We start from the raw sequence: 23,745 nt of genomic DNA, 5'->3' as shown, positions 1-23,745 counted from the left end.
AGGACTGTGGATCAAGCAGGCTAAGCCAATGACAAGAAAGAAGGTTTATGATTAAGAAAATATTGTGTTTTGGAACTGGTGAATGAGGACCAGAGTGTAGTGAGTTTAAGGGCTAGCTCCAATCACAGACCCTATGATCAGAGTGCAGGGACTGCTCCCTTTGTACATCCTCACAGGCACCACCCACCTGAAAGGAGGTGGGGAGCGAGTTTGGTGTAAGCAGGAGGAGGTGTATGTTGCATCCCCAGGAGGGATATAGCAGTGGGCACAATTCCCCAGCATGCCAGGGAGGAATTCTACTTTCCTGAGACAGAGATTCTCCTGCTCTGCATCATACCTTACTGTAGTCTGAATGCTACTCCACACCACTTCATGCTGTGGTCTGAGTGCACTTGGCACACTAGTCTAAATATGCAGGTTGTCATATGAAATCCATTAAATCAGTGGTTTAATGTAGTTTAGGCTATTTGGGATACTTAATTCTTTGAGAGAGTTTTAAATGATTGGATGGATCTCCTTCCTATGGAAATGATGCAGCTCATTAAGTTATCAATACGAGTTTTTCTTTAAATTGGTGAAAGGCACATTTTTCAAAAATTGTTATTCTAAAGAGAAATATAGTCATGACATTCTTTGCTAATGAAGACTCATACAATTTAACAATCAATCTTATTTGAGCATTTGGAATGAGTGAATGGTCACCAGAATAGTGATTTCCCCTGATTCACAATTGGATTTGATCTATGATTTCCAATGCTTTCATGCAAATTCCTCTGAAACCATCAGGAATCAAAGGTGAGGCCATATCATATTCTAAAGGAAATTCTCCCTCGATGTTCAATAGAATCTGGGTTTGTCCTATAACCCAAATGTCACCACAATTTAGGAATTCTTAATACAACCTTTCATCAGTTGAAAACCTTCACTCTTCCACCATTTTTTATATTCACACTCCATGCAGTAGAGTTAGCATTTTCAAAGCAGTTTTAGAAGTGCCTTTGAAAATCCAAGCCCAAATCTTATTTCGTAGACTGCCATCTTCAAGATTATAATGATTTGTCACTGTAGTTTAAAAAAGTTCTTTATACTTATCAGACCTGAATAACTAATATATTGTATTGGATGCCTGAAATTGCTCCGTATGAAATTACAATCTTAGTTTATAATACAAATTAACTGGGCCTCTCATAATGCTGAAAAGGTATCTGAACTTGTAACAATGCTGGTTCACATAATGCACACAATGGAATTACACAATGTATGTCTAACTTCTAAAGGATGAAATCCAGTAGGGAGAACACCCCTGGAGCACCACCTGTAGCATGACAGGCATGCCTGCCTCAGTTTCCCTTTCCAGAGTCCTCAGTAACTCTACTTCAGGTTCTCTTGCTATAATGATATCCACCTTGGGGCTGGTTTATTACAAAACATTGTGCAAATGGTCCAAGACGGAAGTTGCAAATATGTAGTCCATTTCTCACCCCAGTGCAAGCAGTCATGAAAACTCAAGACTTCTTTTCCTTTGATGACCCATATAACATACTGGCTTCTTCAATCTTGCCCAGACTCTGTTAGTCATCCCCTGCCCTCCTACCACAGCCACCCAACTGAAGTATAACCTTGCTCTTCCCAATGAGAACCCCTCCCCCCAGTGCAGCCTCTCTTCTGGGAGCATCCCTCATTTCCCTAGCCCTCTCACAATTTCTCTGCATCCAGCTCTCCAGCACTAGAGATGGCAGCAGGTAAGCCCCTCCATTGCTCCCCTGCCTTCACCCTGCTCCGTCCCACAGCTCTGGCTCTGTGCCAGCAGGCACCTCCCTCTGCTGCTGCTCCTGACTTCTGCCCTCTCCAGACCTCTGACCCAAGCTCACTTGCTTGGGGAAGTCAGACAACAAACCTCCCTCTGTGCTTTTCTTGCTTTTACCCTTCTGCCAGAAAACATCATCTGCTTCTTTCTAGGATCTTCCACCGTCCTAGTCCCTGGCAGCGCTCACCTGTCCTGGACCACACAGGCAGCTCTGATTCACCAGTCTTGCTTCCTCATTGGGTCTCTCTTCTGCTCTACACCCAGGTGCTCTCCATACAGCCCTCTTAATTGGCCAAATTGGAGCATGCTGATAAGGTACCGGTGCACTTGCCCTGGTCCCTCTAAAAGGTATAGTGTCACTCTGTGACAGTTATATATTTAGATGGTACATACTCTATGTATAAATACAGTAAGTACTGGCAATAGAAGTACTCACAACAAACATAGATGTTTAAATTGCTTATTAACAAGTTAACTTAAAAACTGAGAAAATGCACGATGTATTTTCTACTTAAACATTCATATGATCAGAAAAGGGGATTTGAATCCACCCTTAACTAATACAAGGGGAGGAGGGATTTCATCTGATAAAGCAAATGCAGTCTTTGAGGACTAAAGAGTAATTTTCTTACCTATTTTGGTTGCACTGTAAATATTTTCAATAGGAAAAGCACCTCCTAAACTATACAGCAGGACTTTTGCAAGTGCTGGGATAAGTTGGGTGGTGGTTACCAAAACGTTCACACAGTTACTCCTAAAGGAAGAAAAATAATTTTTGAATCTTCATAACAGTACATCTTTCAAAAAATCTCACAGTTAATATTTTGCTAAATAAAATTGGCCATTAAGGATGGCGTTCAGGATTTCCTGACATTAATTGTCAGTCCACATGCATTATCACTTTAAGCAGCATCTAGAAGAGTTTTGTTATAAATCTCTTTCTTGGCAAAAATCTTATCTTTTGTCTGAAGTTTTTCTGTTTGTGGGAAAGTGTGTAGGCCCGAAGTGCTCTGAAAATTGGCTCCCTTTAAGATGTCAAAAGACTTGCTCAAAAATTGAGACATCTGGAATCACCAAGGGAAGGGGAGACAAAAACTGAATCTGTGATGAAAATGGGCAGCTTTTAATGTCCCTTCAGTCTGGCTTTGAAAAGCTCAGATGGGAGCAACTATACAACCAGAAATTGAACCTAACGCTATTACAAGATAAGATAAAGGAAGATCTTGAACACTGGTGCAGCCTACTGGTGTTAAAATGGGACTAGGAGCAGGAATTTGTGGCTTCTAATCCTGACTCTTCTATAGGTTTAACGTGATTTTAGGCATGTGAAGTAATCTCATTATCTCTCAGCATCCTGCTCAGCAAAATGGAGATAATACCCCTCTACTTTAGAGATATTGTGAGGATTGATATGGGTACAGTACTTTGAACATGAAATACCTGACAATTATTTAAACATCTCTGGCTGGTCTTTATGTAATCAGTAACAATTTTCCAACAATCCATTATTGCTTAAATGACTGCAATTTTTGAATATTGTGCAGTTAATATTTTTAGAAATAACAAGTATGGTGTTAAACACAAAAACATTTGTACTGCTGATTTTTTCTTTCAGTTAGATACTGCTAAAATAGCTTTCCAGTTTAGCTGCTGTTTATCAAAAACATGTAGCTATTTAAAATAGTTGTTCGTTTTGTCCTTTTCCCTTAACACAGATTCATCCCTCACCCATGTTACTCTTAAAATGGAGGACAATGTATCTCCATGCTGTTTGTTTCCATGGTTTTGCAGTTGCAGTATTGATTAGCTCAGATGGAATATGTACCACCCTGTGAAATCATTGCAGAAACAGCAATGAAGGTTATTTTTATTTCTTAGGGATGGGAATGCTGGGTTTTAATTACTTCAGTTAAACATATATATATAGTTAGTTGCTCAAAAAAAAAAAAAAAAGCCGACTCTCACATGCACTCAGGATATGTCTATACTTCAATGTAAATCCAGGATTAATAGCATTAGAGTTAGCAGATTCTGGATTTGTTAACCTAGGGCTTGAGCGTCTATACTCATTTATAACCCCAGATTGGGAATTGTAAACCTTGGGTCCCAACCTGGGGCTCCAGCGTCTACACTGCATTATGTGGCCCAAATACAACCACCCATATCCCAGACTTCCTAGCATCTTCCAAAAATGTGACTGTTCTAGGTTTTTGTTCATGATGCAGTGTGGGAAAACTTGACCTTCCCCCAAACTTGACTGTCCAAAGGACAAATAAAGTCAGCCCATGGGATGCTTTGAGCAGACTCCCAGAGCATGAGTCCGGAGGGGTTACAACTACACTGCAAAGCAAGGGCTTGAACCCTGGGTTCTGGCTTGACTCAGTCTCAGATGTTCCACTCCTAAGGAGTCCTGAGACCTGGGTCAGCATGGTGTGTGTGTGTGGGGGGGTTGTTAAGTGTGAGCCTGAGTTCAAACCCTGGGCTCACACTGCAGTGCAGACATACCCCCAGAGTCATAACTATTATGTTTGGAGGAATGGACAGAGACCTTTGAGTTCTGGGCTTTTGTGCTCTAATGTTGTGCAGTGTGCCGATAACACTATAGACAGACACTATACAGAAACATGAGATAGACAGCTTTTGAATTTAAAGGACATAATTTTAAGGTGAAGTCCATTTTAGGCTTACATTTAACTCTAAGTGATTCTTTAATATACATTTAAAGGACAACTTTCAGGGTGTTTTTTCACATTTTTAAAAGTACAGATGCAAATTTCGGAGTTTGAAACTGAAATCTGTTAACTTAGTAGTTTTCACCCCTCCACTTCACGTCTTCACTTGTTGGTTACTACGGGGGGTGCTTATGAAGGCTATTGTGTGTGGCACTTGTATTTTTAATATAAAATAAGTTAATATGTTCTTTACAATATACACAAATACATACCTAGTGCTAATAATTGATAATGATTTAAGTGCATTTGTCAGCCAGGAGTCTGTTAGAGCTTCAATCTCTGCTCTTAACTGCAGCCATGCATCTCTTTTAGCAGGGCCAAGTAGACCTTATATATAAACAAGTAAGAAAAAACAAATTAAATTCGGCTTTAGCTGGAACATACAAATTTTGCAGTAATTTATTCTACTCTGAATTCTGCTTTATTCCCTGAAGTCAATGGAAAGTGTCCCATTCCCATCGATGGAATGCAGTAATTTATTCTACTTTGAATTCTGCTATATTCCCTGAAGTCAATGGAAAGTGTCCCATTCCCATCGATGATCATGGGATTGGGGTTTTACTTCTCCACAATATTGTAATGTGGCTATTTCAGACTCTTAAGACTTTCATAATTTTTTTGAAAGACACCTGAGATCTCATTAATAACCAGTTTAGATACCCATTAGTATTTATAAATATATAAAAATAGAGACTGAAAAAACCTCCTAGTCCATCTCTGCATCAGTTCTTCCCTACAGTACATTTTCTAGTGTTTCTCCCCAAGCAACTGGACTATCTCCATTTCTGCTGCAAGACTATCCACAGCCTAATACCCTACATCCCACTGAAATTCAGCCCCAATGATCTCTCTGCTAATGTCCTCTCAATATTTCTAGTTTTATGTACCCTAAATAATTTCTCTCCATCCTTGGTATTTGAAGTCTTTGCAGCCTTGAAGTATCTGTAGAATTTGTCTTCCTTCCTTTAATCATATCTTAGATAAACTATAAAAGCCCCCCTCCAACCTCTTAGTAGTTCCCCTTAGATGTGAAGATTTTCTTAAGTACTCAGCTAACAGTGGGTACAGAGCACTTTTGAAAATCTGATAATAACTTAGCCATTGACAAAAACAGAAAAATTTGACTGGACTATTTTGAAACAAGACCACAATGTGAGGGGGAAAAAAATGTTACAAAAATTGGAGGGCACAGCATGCCTGTGTGAATTGGCCACAAATGGTAGAATACATTAGATAATCAATGAAGCATAGATAGTGTGTGGGAGGGAAAAGAAAAATAGATACAGAATATATTAGGCAGATGGACTCCACTCTCATATTGATACTTGCTATTACAACCTTCCTGTTTACTTTAGGTTCTTGCAATTGTAACACAACGTTTCTTTATGGCATACAGCAGCTTTAGAATTCTAGCCACATTAGGAGTGTTTGTAAGAATGTCCAGTAAATCTGTGGGTCAGTTTGTTTCATGTATTTTTAATGTATAAAAATCACATTTCATAACAGTAATATGACACTCCGAACAGGAAAATTTCTTGTGGCATTGTCAACTTCTCAGGTATTTTAAGCCACTTGGTCTTAAGACATGCAACAACCACCACCTACTAATGCACTTACTGCTTCATTTTCCTGCAAGTAAATATTCTTAGCTAATAAAAATGCAAAGATATAAGTCAGTTCAATTCTCAGTGAAAAGCTTACTGTAGTGACTGAAAGTCACTGTCCACACCATCCTAACTCCTGATTCCCATTTCTGACAGTTGGATTTGGTTCTAAAGCAGTGCCAAACCTGCCTAGTTTTGCTCAAAAGGTTTGAATTTTAAGTTCCTTTAAATGAATCTCAAATGAAGTCAGTCTTGTTACAATAGTGGAGAACTTCATTGGGCCCCTCTGCCTCACACAGGCCTGGGCTCTCCCACTCGGTGGTGGTGGAAGAAGGGAAGGGAGAGAAGTCTGTGTTGTCTTCAGGTGGATGACTGATTTATACCGCTCTTAGCACTTCAGAGTGGGGCTGGCTGTCCCTCTAAATCCTACAGGTGGAATCTTCAGTCTTCTTTTGCAGCGGTAGAACTCAGAAAGAGCCCTTCAATACTGCTGCTATTACTGGCACCTGGATGCCCAAGTGAGTAAATGATAGAAGGGAAGCTCTCATCTTGTGAGAAACCAGGTTTCCTACTAAGACAGTTAACTCTGGGAGTGTGTCTGCTGCAGAGTTAATGAAAGGGGCCAGTACAATGACGACAGCACTAGAAGAGCTTTTCTGGGTTCAAAGCTGCAGCACGCAGAGGGCTGGGCTGAGCCGGCTGGCTGCCAGTGGACTTCTCCAGTGGGGTTTGGTGGGGAATGTGGCTACCACCGAGCCCACCAAACAGCAGGCTGGGGGAGTAGGCCAGTCAGACTCAGCATGAAGGCACCGGCAGGGGAGAGGAAGCAGAAGGATATCTGACCTCTCTCCTAAAAAATCACCTTAAGTGGTTTGAACAGCCAATAATAACTCAGTGGGACTTATGTAATTGGGTCTGAAGGGTGAAATCTTGGCCCCACTGGACTCAACTGGAATTTTGCAATTGACATCAATTGGGCCAGAATGTCATTCTAAGTGTGCTGCTACCACAATTCTCCAGAGTCTCTCCTCAGTCCCCAGAAGCAGAATTCTAGCAGTCATTCTTAACTGCAGGGTCTCCTGCACAGCAGTACACCTCTGGACTGCTCATTTATATTACATTTTAATAGCACTAATTCCACTGAGCTTAATATTCATGTGGAGGGTCCAAGGGTACAGTAAGTAGCATTACTTAAATACCATAACCATACAGTAACTTCTTCAAATGTAACTTAATAATTTAACTTGTCCTAACCTTACCTCCTATGTTGTTCTTGTAAGTATTATACAATTCTTTTACTCTTCTGTAACGGAAAGCCAGCTTCCTCATCCAGTCAACCCCTCCTCTTACACCTGTTGGCAGACAAAGGTTTGCACTACTTGCAGCTGCATGGAAGCCATCAGTTGCAAAACTGTAGGTACTGCAAACACCCAAAATATATTAAAAATAAATACAATTTATTCCTGTAAAAGCTCAATTTTTTTAATCTTTACAGAAAATAAAATTTTGAAAAAGAATACATCTTACCTTAGATCTTGCCCATTGTCATCAGAAGAAACATCATCTATATGAACTTGATCACATTCCTATTGAAAAATTAAATTAAAAAGATAAACCTTTTAAAAATGTTTGCATGTCTTTTAATACTTCCCAATATGTACTTAATACAGACATTAATGAAACAACCTCAGTGTAGCATTGATTGTGCCAGAAGATGGCAGTGTCTGCCCACTTGCAGTCTCATAATCATGAGAAACTTTCCTTTAGAAACAAAAGAAATCTCAACTACTCTTCATATTGAGTTAAAATGGAGTCACCAAAGAAAGTTATAGGATACTTGTTATTTCAATGGGATTCTAGACAGCAGTTCTTTTTATAAACCCTCTCCTAGTTTCTCTCTGATGTGTCAGTAAGATGTGTGAACCCAGCATTTCAAAATCAGTCCAGACCATTGCTCTCCATTCTAACTAGTAATGGGCGAAATGCAAAGATTTGACATTTGTTAAGCCTCCAAAAGTTTGAATGCTTATCCAAGTCTTATCTGAACTTTTCCAAACCAGAGGTTTGGGTACCTCATAAAATCAGGCTCTTGAAGGCTCCACTATTTCCTGGTTTCAGCTGGATTGGAAAAACCACAGAAAGAGCCTGTCCTGTAATATTTCACTACTTCCAGTCCCAGAAGACACAGAGAAAAAGTATAATTTAAAAAGAACTTTTTCTTTATTGGCGTACGCATTTCTTTATTAAGGTTTTTCTGCTGTTCACACTTGTTACAAGAGAAAATACCCTGTTAAGTGTACATGTAACAAGTCTTGCATAAATAGCTTTACATTTCTTTTCTGTACCACAGTTACAGTATATCATCTGGAGGACATGTCTGGATTCAGTAGTTTGGAGATTTTACCTGCATGTATTTAAGTGATGCAGTCACATGTGAAAAGAATCACAATTATGAAAGTTTGGACTAAAGGATTATACTGAAAAACAATTTTAAAAAAAGGTTGAGGAATGGTTTTGAAAACTGATTCACCCACTCTACTGCTGTAACTCTGATGTATTAATGTAATAACTTAGACAAAAAGAGGCTGAGCTTTCCCCTTACAGAACTGCATAGCTTTTCATTTGAGGGTATGTCAGTCATTGTCAAACAAAATCCCCAGTCAAAATGTACGTATTTTAGAAGGCTCAAAGCTCAGTATAGTACGACTTAAGAAATTTTAAAATCTGAAGAAAGGAGAAATTTCAAAATATACACACTGAGAACATCCTAGAATTTAAACTGGGAAGGCAGCACATCTAGTTAGAGCTGTAATTTTGGAATTTGCGTAAGACTTTTCTGTTGAACACTTTATTGTCTTAATATCAAAAGTAAACATGATGATTTTTTCCCCACATAAAGCAAGCCTATTACAAATAAGTTTGGACTTTTAGAAGCAATTTGTGGACAAAATTAGTGCAAACAACATAATTTTAACAGTAGTATTTGATTTAGCCTTCTGTAATATGTCCAAAAGAATTAGCAGCCAAATTCTACTTGTTTGGCTTACTCCAATCATATAATTGATGCAGAAGTGTAAGAGCTCCTTGGGTTCAAGGACTGCAAAGGTTACTCATGGTTCTCTCCTTGGGAGTAATAAAATGCACTTTTTCTCTAAGTGGGACGGGATTATCCCAGGGTGCAGGATATTACAGAACATAACTATGGACGCTGGGGAAAATACTAGGTTCACACAAATTGATGCTGGTCAAATAAAGAACAACTTTAAACTGGAACGATTTTTTTTTTTTTGGCGTTTGAAAAAGTTCAGATAACCCACAATTTACAGTTTATTTTTGTGTGGACCTATGGACTTCCTGGTTATGACAAGAACTAGCAAAACATTATTGGAATTCAGAGTCTTAAACTCAGTTTTTCTATGAAAATAGAGGGTTGGGGGATGAGATAAGAGAGTGCCAGCTGCAAATAAAGGAGTAGTTTTCTTACTTTCCTGTCTTTGCTATTGTTTGAGCCTGTGGAGGAGTGGCAATGGTAGACATACTACACTGTCAATCTTGGGCATGCTAGAATCAGATTCCATATTATATTGGGACAGATTCTGATATCTTTACTCATGTGAAGCAGCATCATATTCCAGAGCAACTCCACTGATTTCAGTGGGACTGCTCACAGAGTAAGATATTAGTCAAGGGTGTAAAGGTATCAGAATCTGACCTTGTGTGGTTGTGTGTGGTGAGGAAATGAAGGGTAAACAAAGTATGCATGAATAAAAAGGAGTGCCTGTAAGCTGTTTGGATTTTGTTAAACTGTTCAGCTATTTTATAAGGGGTACTGGAGTTAGAGTACATTTTAGTACTAGATAATAAATAATTTTATTTGGAATGGATCCAGTAACGGACACATAACCAACATCTAAAATTTCAGAGACCAACAATGAAATTATCAGCAAAACTGAATGAGTACTTTGAATTTTTGTCTTACATCTTGAAAGCCATATCCAAATTCATCAATTCATGGGGCAGGAAAGAAAGAGGGTTCAAGAACAAGCAGTTTTCTTACTTTGTTGCTGCTTGTCTCTGCAGGACGTTTTTTCAGTTTCCATCAGTGTAATAGGATCAAAACACTCATGATTTCCCAGTTACCTCTCCTCACTGGTTCTATGGCTCACCCTCTTAACCAATTGTTTCAGAGCTATGGGAGCACTGTTACTTGCCTTTCTTTGGTGCATTAGTGAATACTCACAAGGGAGACCTTAGAGCTGACTCACATGCTTTTTCTATTCTATTGAAATACTCCTTTCTTCTTGATTTTTTTTCAAAGAATTTAAAATAGTCACACTAGACCAAGGTTGTTTGTAAAATTTGGGCAAACTTTCATACCAAAAATGCTCACGTCCATCCTAAAGCCAAGTCCAGAAATTTTGTACAGGTTTTAGTCCGTTCCCTCCCATTCCCAATGGAATCAATAAGCTTGTTGCACAACATTAGGAGATTATAACTTGTTTATAGGAGAGATGGGATAGAAATGGGGGGTGGGGGGGTGGGGAAAAAAGCTATCTTGTAATTTGAATTTTAAGGTAAAATACCTTTCATAACAGCTACAGTATTGGCTACACTCAAGTCACAGGGGGCCACTGGCTGTGCAAGTTCAAAACTAAGAAAGATAAAATATATTTTCTATTACTGAGAGTGTACAGAATTAGTCCAGGTACAATAACTGACTTTTGTTTGAAGTAATATTTATTTAAATCACATCTCAGTGCAGTTAATTACCTGTAGGAATTTTGAGAGCTTGAAAATTTTACTGAAAGTGCAGAGCTTACAAATTGTCCATTTAAAAAAAAAATTATCCTCCTTGGAATGAATAGTAATTTCATTATCCAGTACAAATAGTGACTCACTGCACTGGAAACAAAAATACTATTATACTGCAGATATTCAGCTCTACCCAGTCTCAGGATGTACAGAACCACCCATTTCATGTACATGCCTTAGTCTCTATTAAAACTGGACTGAATTGCATGCCAGGTTTTGAGGCTTAAACTGCTACTTGAACTTTTCCCCTCTGTTATATGAATGAAAAAAATAGCATAGATGGATTATTTTTTTCATTTCATCATGAGAAAAGTAAAATGATAGATTCTTCATACCTCATTACCCTCTTTGCTCTCTAAACCAATATTACGTATGCATATCCCTTTAAAATGTATTTATTTGGTTTTCCCACAACTTGTGATAAAACTACAGTAGCAATAGACTATTTTACTGCTACACACACCCAGGACCTAAGTCCCAATTACGATATTTGTAGACACTGATTTTTGTGCGCATGTTTGTGGCAGCGGTGGTGGTTGGTGGGGGGAAGCAAAGCACTAGAACTTGAATTACTTTCTACCAAAATTTCTCGGTCATCCTCACACTTAAATTATATATTGTCCTACACAAGTATTTATTCCTTACCTGTACAACAGTCATCTAATGGAATGCACTAATTCAGACATTATTAGTATTGGGCTGGCCCCACCCTCGAAGCAATCTAAAATGGCTCTGCTGCAAGAATTTTCTAGAGCATGCAACAGCCACTGTATATAAGGCAAGGCCACCAATTATGGTCCCAAATTATACTTCAAGAATGAAACAGCTGGAGAAAAGAAAAACCCAGCCTGAAATAACAACAGAGGCTTTACTGATTAGAACATGGGTTACTAGGTTCCTGAGGAATACCTCAATACATGGGAACTTCTGGATTGGTGGAAATTATAAAACATATAGGGATCACGTATTACAGGTGGTAATAGCCAATAATTGGATGTTATTACTAGCAGCTGGCAAGCAGTGGCTGCATCAAACAAGAGGAAAAAGGATTAAAAGGGTTAAGAAGAGAACAGCCCGGAGGACCTGGTGACTAAAGGCAGCATCACAAGTAGGTGGGCACGTAATCCTCATCACTCTGGTCACCTCTAGACTGCATTACTGACATTCACTATATTCAGGGATGGAGATGACAGGAATAAAGAGACTCCAGCTTGTGCATAACATAGTGGCTCAGCTCCTCATCTGATGAGAGAACTGGTGCTCTGCATCCTCCACTGCCTCCCATTTCACTTCCTCCAATGCCAATTGAAGGCTGTGTTCTTAATGTTTAAGACCATCAACAATTCAGGACACAGTTCTAACAGAGACTGTCTCCCCATCCAAGACAGATATACTCTTCTTGGCCAATGCAGCCCAGGACATAAAACCTAGGACACAAAGCAGATTGAAAGTCGGAGATGTTGGACAGTAGAGCTTGTGGAATGAACTATTAAAGGAGACTGGGCTAAACCAAAGAGTGATGGATTTCAGAACATCCTGCACAGCCCAATGTATCCAACCACAATTGTACTCAAGATGGAAGGGGAAAAGAAAGGATGAGGAGAGAATAAAAAACAAAACAAAATCCAAGTAGAGCTTTTAGGAAGGAAGAACAGCAGATTGCACTATGGCCATTGTCACGAAGATCTAATTTACCTAATCAAGCAGCACTACTAAAAATCTTAGAGAGCTGAGAGATTCACTCCATAGGCAAAGGGATTCCCAAGTGGCCTTCCCAGATTTCTGCATATGTTGTCTGGACCCTTACTAACTCTGAGGCGGCACTAATTTTTCTGGAGTTTTGACACCAGGAAGGGTGGACAGTCCTATTAGCCTTCTGGTATGCTTCACAGATTGTGTATCTGATATATTTCAAAACAGAGATCTTGGAAGTTCTGGGACTCGTTTTGGCCCTACCTTGTAGTACAAACAGTTGATTTTGCAATAGTGTTCAGGCTAGAAAATACTTAATTGTGTTACAGAAATTCAGGAAATTTGGCTTAAACTAATCTCGTTAGAATGCTAGATTGTAGGACAAAAGGCTTCATCTACCTCCGAAATGATACTACTTTAGCTATCTAAAATTGGAAAATGTTTTGATTCAGGACAAACGCCAAAAGGAGCTTGAGAACAACTTTTAGGGCTAAATGGATCTCATCAGGAAAAATAGGAGGTGGTGTTCCTGAATGGAAATTGCCATGTCTACTAAACCTACAAGCTGACATGATATTTACAAAGAAGACAACTTTAATAGTGAGAGGAAAAACAAAGTGAAGCTTCAGCAAATGGCTCAAAGAGAAAATGACAAAGGCAGTATAGAATCAAGGTGAAGTTCCACTTTGGAAAAGGGAGCTTACTGGTTCCTTGAACTCAGCGCAGGCTTGAAGAAACCTGGGCACATGCTAGTGAGGAACTTAGGGTTCTTACGGCTGCCACTTTAAATCTGAGCAAAGGTTATTACAAAGAAAATTAAGCAATGCTTTGAAAAATTGATTTAGAATCTACCCCTTGGTGTGGGGCCCCAGAAAGAGAATATTCACCAAATGCATTTGCATGGTCAAGTGATATCTCACTTAGACTGCAATAAAACACACACTAGCTGAGGAGCAGCCAGGATTTCAGTTCTCAGATTTCATACTGCTGGAAAAAGCTCAGGTGAAGGACAGGTTTTGGGACAAAAGGTTGAAGGTAATGGGAAGGATCAGAGCTTGGGAAACTATTGTTTTGTGACTTTGGAAGAACCAGAGACAATGAGGTCAGGGAAGGGCAATGAAGACAACATCCGCTTGGTACCTCTTGATTTCCCTATTGGCTGTGGAGCAAAGGAAAGTGCCTATTAGGAGAGCCCTCACCCCAAGAGAATACATCCATCCATCAGTTTTTTTCTCCCAGAATGTGAAGCAAAATCTTGTCAACTTTGGTTGCAACTGCTGGTTAAAAATGTCTACCTGGGGAAAGTACTCTGATCCAAATTAGAAGTGGATCTGAAAAGTCTTGTGTTTATTATGTGGACTGTTTCTCTCTCTGCCTATTCAGAAAAAACTGACAATTGTGAGGTTGTCACATTTCATATTAGAACTAAACTCCACGAGTGGACATAACCAGGACCATCAGCAATTCTGTTTAAGCATTATCAGATAGTTGATACTGTGGCAGAGGATCTGTGATGACCCTAACAGGTAAGTGATCCCCAGTTGTCTGTCTCCTATAACCAAAGGGAGGCTAGCGTGAATGAGTGCATGGACACTTCCTTGTGATCTCAGAACATGAGGAAGAACACTTGGACTAGAAGATGATTCTCTGAACCATGTTTTTACATGACATAAAGAAACTGCAAAGTGGAGAATCAACCTGATGAAAAGCATGGGATGGGCACTTGCCTCCAAGTTCAGATACTCTGATCTGGTGGAACATGTTTTGTGGGGAGAAATACTCTGAACTTAGGAGTAAGACATCTGATCACCAGGGGGATCAGATCTTGGGAGAGGGAAGTAAAGAGTGTCATTGATCTAGTTCATCACAAAGTCATCTATATGTAGGACCTCCATGAGAATGCTGGTAGAATCATAATAAACCCTTCCAAAGGGTGCTTGAGACCAGTCGTAAAAAAACTGAATAGAAGAATACTTGTTCCTGAGAATGACTTGCCAAAAGTTTCTAGAAGACATGCAGGACTCAGAGCTATAAATTAAACATGTTGAAAGCCAACTCAAAAGTGGAAGAATCTGAAATGGATAGGTGAATAAGGATTTGAACCTCCTTGAGAGATGTCCGAATCAAGAGACTTAGGTTTATTATCTTGATTATAGCTTGCCTGACTGAACAGATGACATACAAAAAACGATAAAAGACAGTCTGGAACCTCCCAGTTTTATTTTGGACCAAAAATAAATCTGATTTGAATCCAGAAGCTTCTAAACAGAGCTTAGTAGTAGTGTCTCTCTGTTGTATTGGCTGAGGGAAAGGAAATAGAATATTTTGATAATGAAGTAGACTTATGGACTTTTTTTTTTTTGTTACACTATGTACAAATTTGGTGTATTTTATTGACGTGCCCTTCCTGGCTGGGGTCTTCAATCCCAAACCCACAATGCTGGAAAGGGAAAAAGAGAATTAATTTGCATCTGTTTTCTTATTTTAAGGGCAAAGTTTTGAAATTGCAGATCTGGAGGCACGTTACGGTTTGTTCTCAATTTCTATTTCTTTAGAGACATGAGCAATGACTATGTGCAGATTGTCTGCTCATGCCTAAAAGCCTGTCATTATCATTGTCAGAACTCGCTGATGTGAGTCTTTGAGGAGTATGATGAGAACTCTCCTCCTTCCCTTGAAAAGGAAGGGTAGCTCTTTTTACGCTGAGAACGTGAGAAAGCCAAGGCAACAAAGGTGGAGTTTAAGGAGAGGACTGCAAACTCTTCTGCTCAGACAACAGCTTCTGGTGGCAAAAAGGGACCACTTAAGCTGAGAGAGAAAAGGTGTGAGGCAAAGGGTTCCCTTGTCAGGAGAACATTGCAGACACAGCAAAATCTGCAGAATTAGAAACACAAATGGCTACAGCGCAAAGACCTGTTGCAGTGGACAGAGAACCCCACTTTTCATGTAAGTACCCTGATGTTCTAGAAAATTATTGCAGTACGATTGCCTTTGATTGATCAGTTAGTAAGATCAACCCAAGAGTAATGTCCATATCGGTATGTGGTGAGAAATGCTAATAGATAGCATACTTTTAGTGTCATGTTCTGGAATGAAACAGTCATGTTACATTCTTTAGATTCTTACCTCCAAGTCATTAAAAAATAAATGTGTATCAGCGAGATTAAAAATCATTTCTTCCATTCGCAGCCCCAGGGTCACTGCCATTGGTGGATCCTTAAAAAATGAAAAATTAGGTTAGATATTTAATTACAATTAATTCATGTAGCAGTTATTCAGAAATTACCGTATGCCAATGTTTTGCAGAGACTCTCTCTAAAATTGAGCTTTTTTAAACTATAAAGTTACAATTAGGGACTGGTGTGTTTGAAGGGAGTCAAACAGCAATACGCTGGGAGATTGAAGGGATTATTTTATGAAAATAGCCTAAAAAAGCTAAATATTGATAGCTTGGCTAACCTATGGCTGAGGAGAGACATGATAACTGTTTACATAGCTGTGGACGGTGAAATATTAAAGTGTAACTAAATTATTTACAGCTGTACCAAGGAGGAGAACTGCTCATTAGAAGTCATAGGATGAATTTAAGATAGGGAATATTTATGTTAATAAGAATATTTTACATTTTTCATCCAAGAACCCAAAAAAGATGGTTACTAATCATCTTCTGTAACTGCTGTTCTTCGAGATGTGTAGCTCGTGTCCATTGCATTCTAGGTGTATGTGCGCGCCACCTGCACCAGTGCCAGAGATTTTTCCCTTTGTGGCATCTGTAGGGCTGGCTCTAGTGCTCTCTGCAGTGGTGTGCATATGTACTGGCTCCCCCTACCTTTCAGTTCCTTCTTGCTGGAACTCTGACAGAGGGGAAGGAGGTTGGGTCACAAAATGGACATGTGCAACACATCTCAAAGAACAACAGTTATAGAAAAGAGTTACTAATCTTCCATGACTGGTGTTCTTTGAGATATGTTGCTCATGTCCATTCCATTTTAGGTGTATGCACTCCCTCATGCACAGCTACTGGAATTTTTTTTGCCTTAGCAGTATCTATAGGGCCAGTTCCCCCTAAAGCCCTGCGCTCATGCACTGGTACATGAGGCGCCGCCAGCCCCGTGCCCCCCCATTGTTCCTTCTTACCATTGACTCCAACAACAGGAACGGAGGACGGGTCATGGAATAAACATAAGCAACACATCTCGAAGAACAACAGTTATGGAAGGTTAGTAAGTGTCTTTTTCTTCTTCAAGTGCTTGCTCATGTCAATTCCAGATGACTGTTCCCCTGCCGCCAGGGTCTCCTCCTCCTGGGGGTCACGAGCGTCTTCTCTGCCTGGCCTGGTTAGTCATCTGAATCTGGGGTGGCTGTAACACTGTTGCTGAGCATCTTTCTGATGTCCCTGAGATGGGCCGATGCTGAGACCTTGGGAACAAGGGAAATCCCGCCTTCCCTCCCTCCCCCCCGGTGTTCCAGAACTTCCAAAACCCAGATCATTGTTGGCAGCCAAGAGCTTGCTGGTAGGGCACGGGAAACCCACAGGCCGTAACTGGATAGCTATGGCCTTTATGGGAGGGATCCTTGTCATCTTCTGATTCCAAACCAAAGGACCAGGACAGCGCTGATCTTGCCTTTGGTTCCCTGGAGTGCAGGGTGCCATGCTCCAGTGCCAGGGAACAGCACTGAGATTCCAATGATTGGTGCCCAGATTCCCTAGGATGCTGATGTTCTGGCAACTGGTCGGAGTGTTCCAGTGAATGCCTTCTCAAGTTTGGGGATCAGTGTTGAGGTCCTGATGTTCTGTACTGGGGTTCCGGTGACCGGTACTGAGGGGCTGGTGCGCACCACTTAGGTTGGTGGCTACCAGGCCTCGGGGAGTGAGGAGGTGGTAGTGACTATTGCCAAAGCGTCTGTGGGCACCGCGGGGATGGTGAGCAGTGCCGTGATACTGGAGATCTGAGTGGGGCCCCCATAATGGGCTTGCCCCTTGACCCACTCTTGGCTGATTGGCCTGGTGCAGTGTCCCGGCCTGTGGGTCTGTCGTCCCGAGAGGTGAGTGGTATCAGGAGTGAAAGTAAGTCCACAGCCACCTGGAAGGCCTTGGGGATGGAAGACATTGCCACTATCGGGAGTCGGAAGTGGGTCCTGTGGTGGACTGGGAGCTCTAAGGGATGAGGACACGGCTGACCCAAGTTCCAGGGGAGACTAGTGGTCCAGCACGGGTCTTGACTCATTCCTCTCTCCTGCCTGCTCCACTTACACGGAGAGCGCCCTCTGTTGGCATGAGTCTTCTTACGTTTCTTTGGCACCGGCGATGGTTATCGGTGCTGGGGGAGCACTTTGGATTGACACCAACGTACTAGGCGTTGGCCAGGCTTGGACACCAGTCTGAGGGCCGATTCCATCAGGAGCGCTCTCTGATTTCATGCTCTTTCTTTATGCAGAGTCTAAAGTTCCTGCAGATCTTTCACTTGTCCCGAATATGAGCCTCACCCAGGCACTTCAGGTAGCTCTGGTGAGGATCGTTCACGAGCGTAGGCTTTTTACAGGACGTGCATGGCTTGAAGCTCAGGGACTGGGGCATGCCCCATCTCCGGGGCTAACCCATGAACAGGAGCACTTAATCACTAAAAACTACTATAACCAACTAATTGAACTTGTTGAAATTATATACACTAACATAAGAAAAAAACCACTGAAAAGTGCTTGCTGAGACAAGGATGTTCCAGCACCGTCACAGGCGGTGAGAATGATCAGAGAGGAAGAGGGGCCAGCAGCACCCTAGATACCAGCGTATACACACGCCACTGCAGAGAATGCTAGAGCCAACCCTACAGATGCCGCTGAGGGAAAAATCTCCAGCACCAGTGCATGTGGCATACATACACGCCTAGCATGAAATGGACATGAGCAAGCAATCAAAGAAGCAGCATTGTACAAAGCTGTGGCAATATCTTTATTCCCCTTTTACAGACCGAGGAACTGAGGCACAGAAAGATTAAGTGACTTGTCCAAATTCACAATGAGTCAATGACAAAGAGTACACATCCTCCGACATCCAGTTTGCTACACCATCCATTAGACCATACTACTTCCCCTTGGATCAGAAAAAACTTCCCAACATTTGGCCACAGAATAGTCTCCTAAATTAAATGTTGGAAGTCTCTTCACTGAGGACATGTAAAACTGGACTGGAAAAGACTCACTAATTATTATATTGTAAGGAATAATGCTGCACAGTCTAAGGAAGAGATGACTTAGAAGGTCTTTTTGATTTCTAATGTCTATGCTTTATGAGAAAACAAAAGCCAATCTGAATCTTCACCATCCCGCCCAAATGTTTCACTTTAGAGAAATAGCCTCCACCCCTATGCATTTTCCCCATACCAGTTCTCTTCCCCCACTTTCTGCAGCTCTAAAAACATTTCCTGGTCAAATTCACAACTAATACTCCAACTGAACACCTGTCCTTGTTCTATCCTCCTTTCACTGCAGGCACTTACCTGCCCAAATTCCAAACTCTCCCTCTATTTGTCTAATTCATGCTCCCAACAGCTGCTGATCTCCGGTGCCCTTTCACTGTAGACTCTTAGTCAACCTCATGTACTCTGTGGCACTACTGATTTAGGAGGCCCATAGTACTAGGAAAACACATAAAGGTCTTTCTGTAGCTCACAGCTAAAAGAGTTCTTCCTTTAATCGAAGTTGTAAAAGACCTGTTGCTGGACAAGGCCTGCAGCTGTTTGTGGTTTATTATAGACAGGAGCTAGACTCGCCATACTTTAGGCTGCAACCATGCTCCCATTATAAAAGTGATCAGATCCCCCTTTTATTAACAAATGAAAAAAAAATCCACATTTTACATGCTGTGACAGCTACAGAATTTTCTGAAATCTTTTAGTAAATTAAGTACTTTGAGATTAAAAGACTTAAAATTGCTGTCTTTAGAAATAATGTAATGTTTTGTATCCCTCTGTCAACACAATCACTTTAAACCACTAATCAACATTTATTTGTATCATGAACAAAGATTTCACCAATCAGGATCAGGCCAACACTGTGGTAGGCACTTTTCAAATACAGAATAAAAATTGGTTCCTGCTTTAAAGCACTTAAAACTAAATGGCAAAATTTGAAACAGATCTATCTTGGCACTGGCCCAGGCAAGATGTGGATTTCTCCAGGGCAAGAAGAGCAAAGTGTTTAAGAAATTGTCATTAGTTGGAAATGAGACATAATTCTGTCAATGATGCTGACAAAGAATATTTTCATGTTGACTTCTGAACTGGCCCAAATTATTTTTCTAAAAGAAAAGGAAACTCCAAGACCTTGTAAAATGACTTCTTCCTGAGTTCTCCACTAAAATGCCCATTTGGCATAAAGAGTATTTAGGTGAAAAGTGCAGGAAGTGCACATATCTATTCTCCAGATGGGGTGACAGGGAAACTTGGGTGCAGTGATTTGCCAAACGTAACATAAGATGTTTATGGGAGAGTTGGGTACAGAAGGCTGAGCTGAGAGATGATAAATCCATGTCTTTCTCACTAGGCCACACTGCCTTCAAGGAATAACCACCATATGTTAACCATCATCATGAAATAGATGTAGTTTTAGAAGAGAACAAAGTGGCTAGATGCATGAGAAAATACCTATTTTTCTTCTCTAACCTTTTGAAATCCTTCTCAGTGAATGTTAATTTCATATTTGGAGGGGGAATTCTCTTAATTTCACAACTCCTATTTCTGTAGTATGCTGATTTCCTCAATCCTGCAAACGCTGAAGCCCATGCATAACTTTACTCATGTGTAGTCTCATTGCTGTCAATGGGTCTACTCGTGAGTAAAGTTATGAACCATAAGTGCAGGGGTGTCAAACATCCGGCCTGCGCGCCGGATACGGCCCACCAACCTTTTTGGTCCGGCGCCTGACGGCGCGCGCGATGCTGCCAGATCTGGCGGCAGCACGTGGAGTGCTGTGTGCATGAGATACAGCACTCCAAAAGGCGGGAGAGGGACAGTGTGGTCTTGGGGCATCGCACAGCACTGTCATTCTTAATCATTGATCGATTCTTTTAATTGTAAATAGTAGTAGTTGTAGAAGTGAATTTACTGCCGTTTTTATATCGCTGATATCTAGCAAATAAAATATAATACTACATAAATATGGTTGTACCTAGTATTTCAATTTATGGTATGTATGGCCCACTTGAAGTATATTTAATTCAAATCTGGCCCGCCATAGCAAATGAGTTTGACACCCCTGCGTAAGTGTTTGCAAGATGGGGATCTTAGGACTTTGCACTGGTTTTCGCCTTTCTCTGTGGAACTGGACTTAGTTGTGGAAATACACTGTACATTATTGCATCATAATCCACTTCTTTTCAGCAGAATATTCCAGTTATATTTTCTGGAAGAGTTGATAAATAGTGTAACTGAGACAGTGTAATTATCACAGTATATGCACTTATTGCCCCAATAGCAACTCTGTGGGTGAAGCCAGACAGTCACTATGCTCTCGAATGAACTCATACAGGAAAAGGATAAAAGAAAAAAAACAGCCTATCACCTGGGGGGGAACACTTCACAAAGCGATCACTTTATATCTGACCTATCAGTCCTCATCATCAAAGGAAATCTGCACAACACTTTCAAAAGACAAGCCTGGGAGCTTCAATTCATAACGTTGCTAGACATGAAAAATCATGGACTGAATAAAGACTGTCAATTTGTGTTTTATTACAACAATCTATAACCCACTAATAACCCCCCCACAGCTGCTTCAACCCCCACTTTCCTCCATATGACTGGTCCCTTGAAATAGGTGTTATGTTAACTCATGCTAATCTATTCCACCACGTATTTAGCTTTGACACTGAATTAGTTTGCCAGACCTGAAGAGAAGAGCTCTGTGTAAGCTCAAAAGCTTGTTTCTCTCACCACCAAAAGTTGGGCCAATAAAAGATATTACCTCTATCACCTCCTCTCTCTAATATCCTGGGACCGACCCAGCTATAACACCACTCCATAAAGTGGTATGTAGCATTTTGATGTATATAATCAAAAGTAAAAACGAAATTAAGATACTTCATTTCAGCTTCTCACATACTCCATTTTTTATCTCCAAATTTGATTGCCAAATTCCGCAATGCAACTTTCTAACAAACATGAGAGACCAAGTTCCAGTACTTCCCAGTTAAGCTCATCACCTCACACACAAATGGGAGGCAGGAAGGAGTAAGAAGCACTCTCATATACTTTGGTCAGTTTAATCAAAGGTTTTCAAAATGTGGAGGAATAGTCTAATCTTCACTTTGTCTCTTAACTTGCATTGGAGGACACAGATTCAGATTCTAGCATACATACTAAAACAGGAAAAGAGAAAAATATGGAAAAGAAAGCAAGAAATGTAAAGGGCAGAAACAAAGAGACACCTATGGTAGTTATACACAACGTAGCCATAAGATACATTTAATATGAGGCAGACTGAACTTCTGCTAATATACTGTTACTCCATATATAAAAAATAATTAAAAAAATTGGTAATTTCCCCAGATATTTGGATGAATTAAAAAAGTACAACTAAACAGCTCTTTGGCCTTAACAGGCATGATCTGTAGCTAGATATTACTAGTATTCAATGGAGTTAAGATCAACTACAGCACTTCTCTATATCCAAAATACCAATCCTTTTAGTTACGTTAGTAGAGGGTATAAATTGGAGCCAGACTGTCTGGACTTCTGTGCTAGATTGAGCCATCCACTGGAATGCCTCCTTGGAGACTAAGTAAAAATATCTCAGCAGAACCAATATTTATATGTTTTGGATGAGGAGAGAATCATGATAGGGTCCAGATAAAGTCCAAAATTCTTAGTTTAGTTAGTGGCAACATAATGTTCAACATCACCAGGAAGAGCAGGTGTTGGCAAAAAAATGCTCACAGAATCACTTTATTTATTGTATTCAAATACAGTGAAAATAAGCTATTTTATATTGATTTCTCTCTATATAAAATCAGCACAAATGAAATCCTTTTAAAAAACCTGATGAACAATGGTGTGAGAATACACCTGTAAAGGGCAGTATTGTTGAACTTACTAGGAATAGCACTGTCCCCGGGGAAAAGTTTGCCTCACAAGAGGAAATGTTAGAGTTAAATGTTAATGTTGCTGGCCTAATGGCATTCCTAGTGTCAAGCGGGAGCCTCAGGTTTAAGTCCAACTCTCTCTCTCTCTGAGGAGACTCATTCTTGGGAGGGTGTTACAGAGGCTGGAGTTCCTGTCTCTCTCTCCTTGGATTAAAGTAGGGGGTTAACAATGAGAGAGAATAAGGAGACAAAATGAGAGGTCCTGGGGCATCTGACAGAAATACAGGAAACAATCAATGCAGCTGAATGATTTTTTTAAAGTGGGTTAGTGCTGGTGAAAGGTGCCAGATAGAAGATGGAAATACTCTATTTAGCCCATGAGCAATAGCATGGGTAGTAACAAGCATCCTTGTACCTCTAAGCTAATGTGACTCAACTCTGACATGGAGGGACAATTACTGAGAGTGAGAGGCTAGTGTGGTCTTCATGGGCCATTCTCTATTTTTGGGCTCTCTGCAGGGACTGTCATCAAAGGGTGATCATCAAGTGTTAATACTGGTGGTGAATTCTGTGCTGTGGGCATTTGTGCCCTAAGAAACCACTAACTTGTTATCATATGTCATCAAAACAGCTGCCAAGTTTCAATCACAAACAAGGCTGGCCAAATTTGAACCAACTAACAAAGGGAAAAGGTACCATATCCAAACATCTATCCCCTGAGCCTTTTGTACACTGAATAATAATAAAAGGAGATATTAACTGGCAACATGTAGAAGAGATGTAGATGGATCAGGAAAATCAGAAAATTGTAGGAAAAAAGCCTAATGCGTTTTGGCACTAGCTTACACCTGACTCAAAAATTATCACAGTACTTAGCTATCTAACTAAAAAAGGTGGTAGGCTCTGTACACTTTCAACATAGAGCAGAATTTTTATTTTTCTCTTAATATATTCTGTAGAGTTTGGTCTGTTGAATTGTACTGTCACATTTTACACTTATTTCTAAGGTTGTCTAAAACA

At 40.3% G+C, this 23,745-nt stretch overlaps 1 protein-coding gene across 7 annotated transcripts in view; it reads right to left on the bottom strand.

The window, feature by feature from the left end:
• Positions 1–23,745, bottom strand: part of EYA4 (EYA transcriptional coactivator and phosphatase 4) — a 184,523-nt gene that overhangs the window by 3,182 nt on the left and 157,596 nt on the right. For all 7 annotated transcript variants that reach the window (XM_067542251.1, XM_067542250.1, XM_067542252.1 and 4 more), the window contains 5 exons: positions 15,774–15,863; positions 7,671–7,729; positions 7,403–7,563; positions 4,752–4,866; positions 2,440–2,561 (listed from right to left, as the gene is read on the bottom strand). In XM_067542251.1, the coding sequence (XP_067398352.1) occupies positions 2,440–2,561; positions 4,752–4,866; positions 7,403–7,563; positions 7,671–7,729; positions 15,774–15,863 (547 nt within the window). The remainder of the gene's footprint in view (positions 1–2,439; positions 2,562–4,751; positions 4,867–7,402; positions 7,564–7,670; positions 7,730–15,773; positions 15,864–23,745) is intronic.

This window comes from Emydura macquarii, unplaced genomic scaffold (assembly GCF_026122565.2).
Source record: "Emydura macquarii macquarii isolate MOO-44397 ecotype Brisbane River unplaced genomic scaffold, CSIRO-AGI_Emac_v2 contig_705, whole genome shotgun sequence".
NCBI lineage: Eukaryota > Metazoa > Chordata > Testudines > Chelidae > Emydura > Emydura macquarii.
The sequence above is the reverse complement of the archived record's forward strand: the minus strand, read 5'-3'. Positions and strand labels throughout refer to the sequence as shown.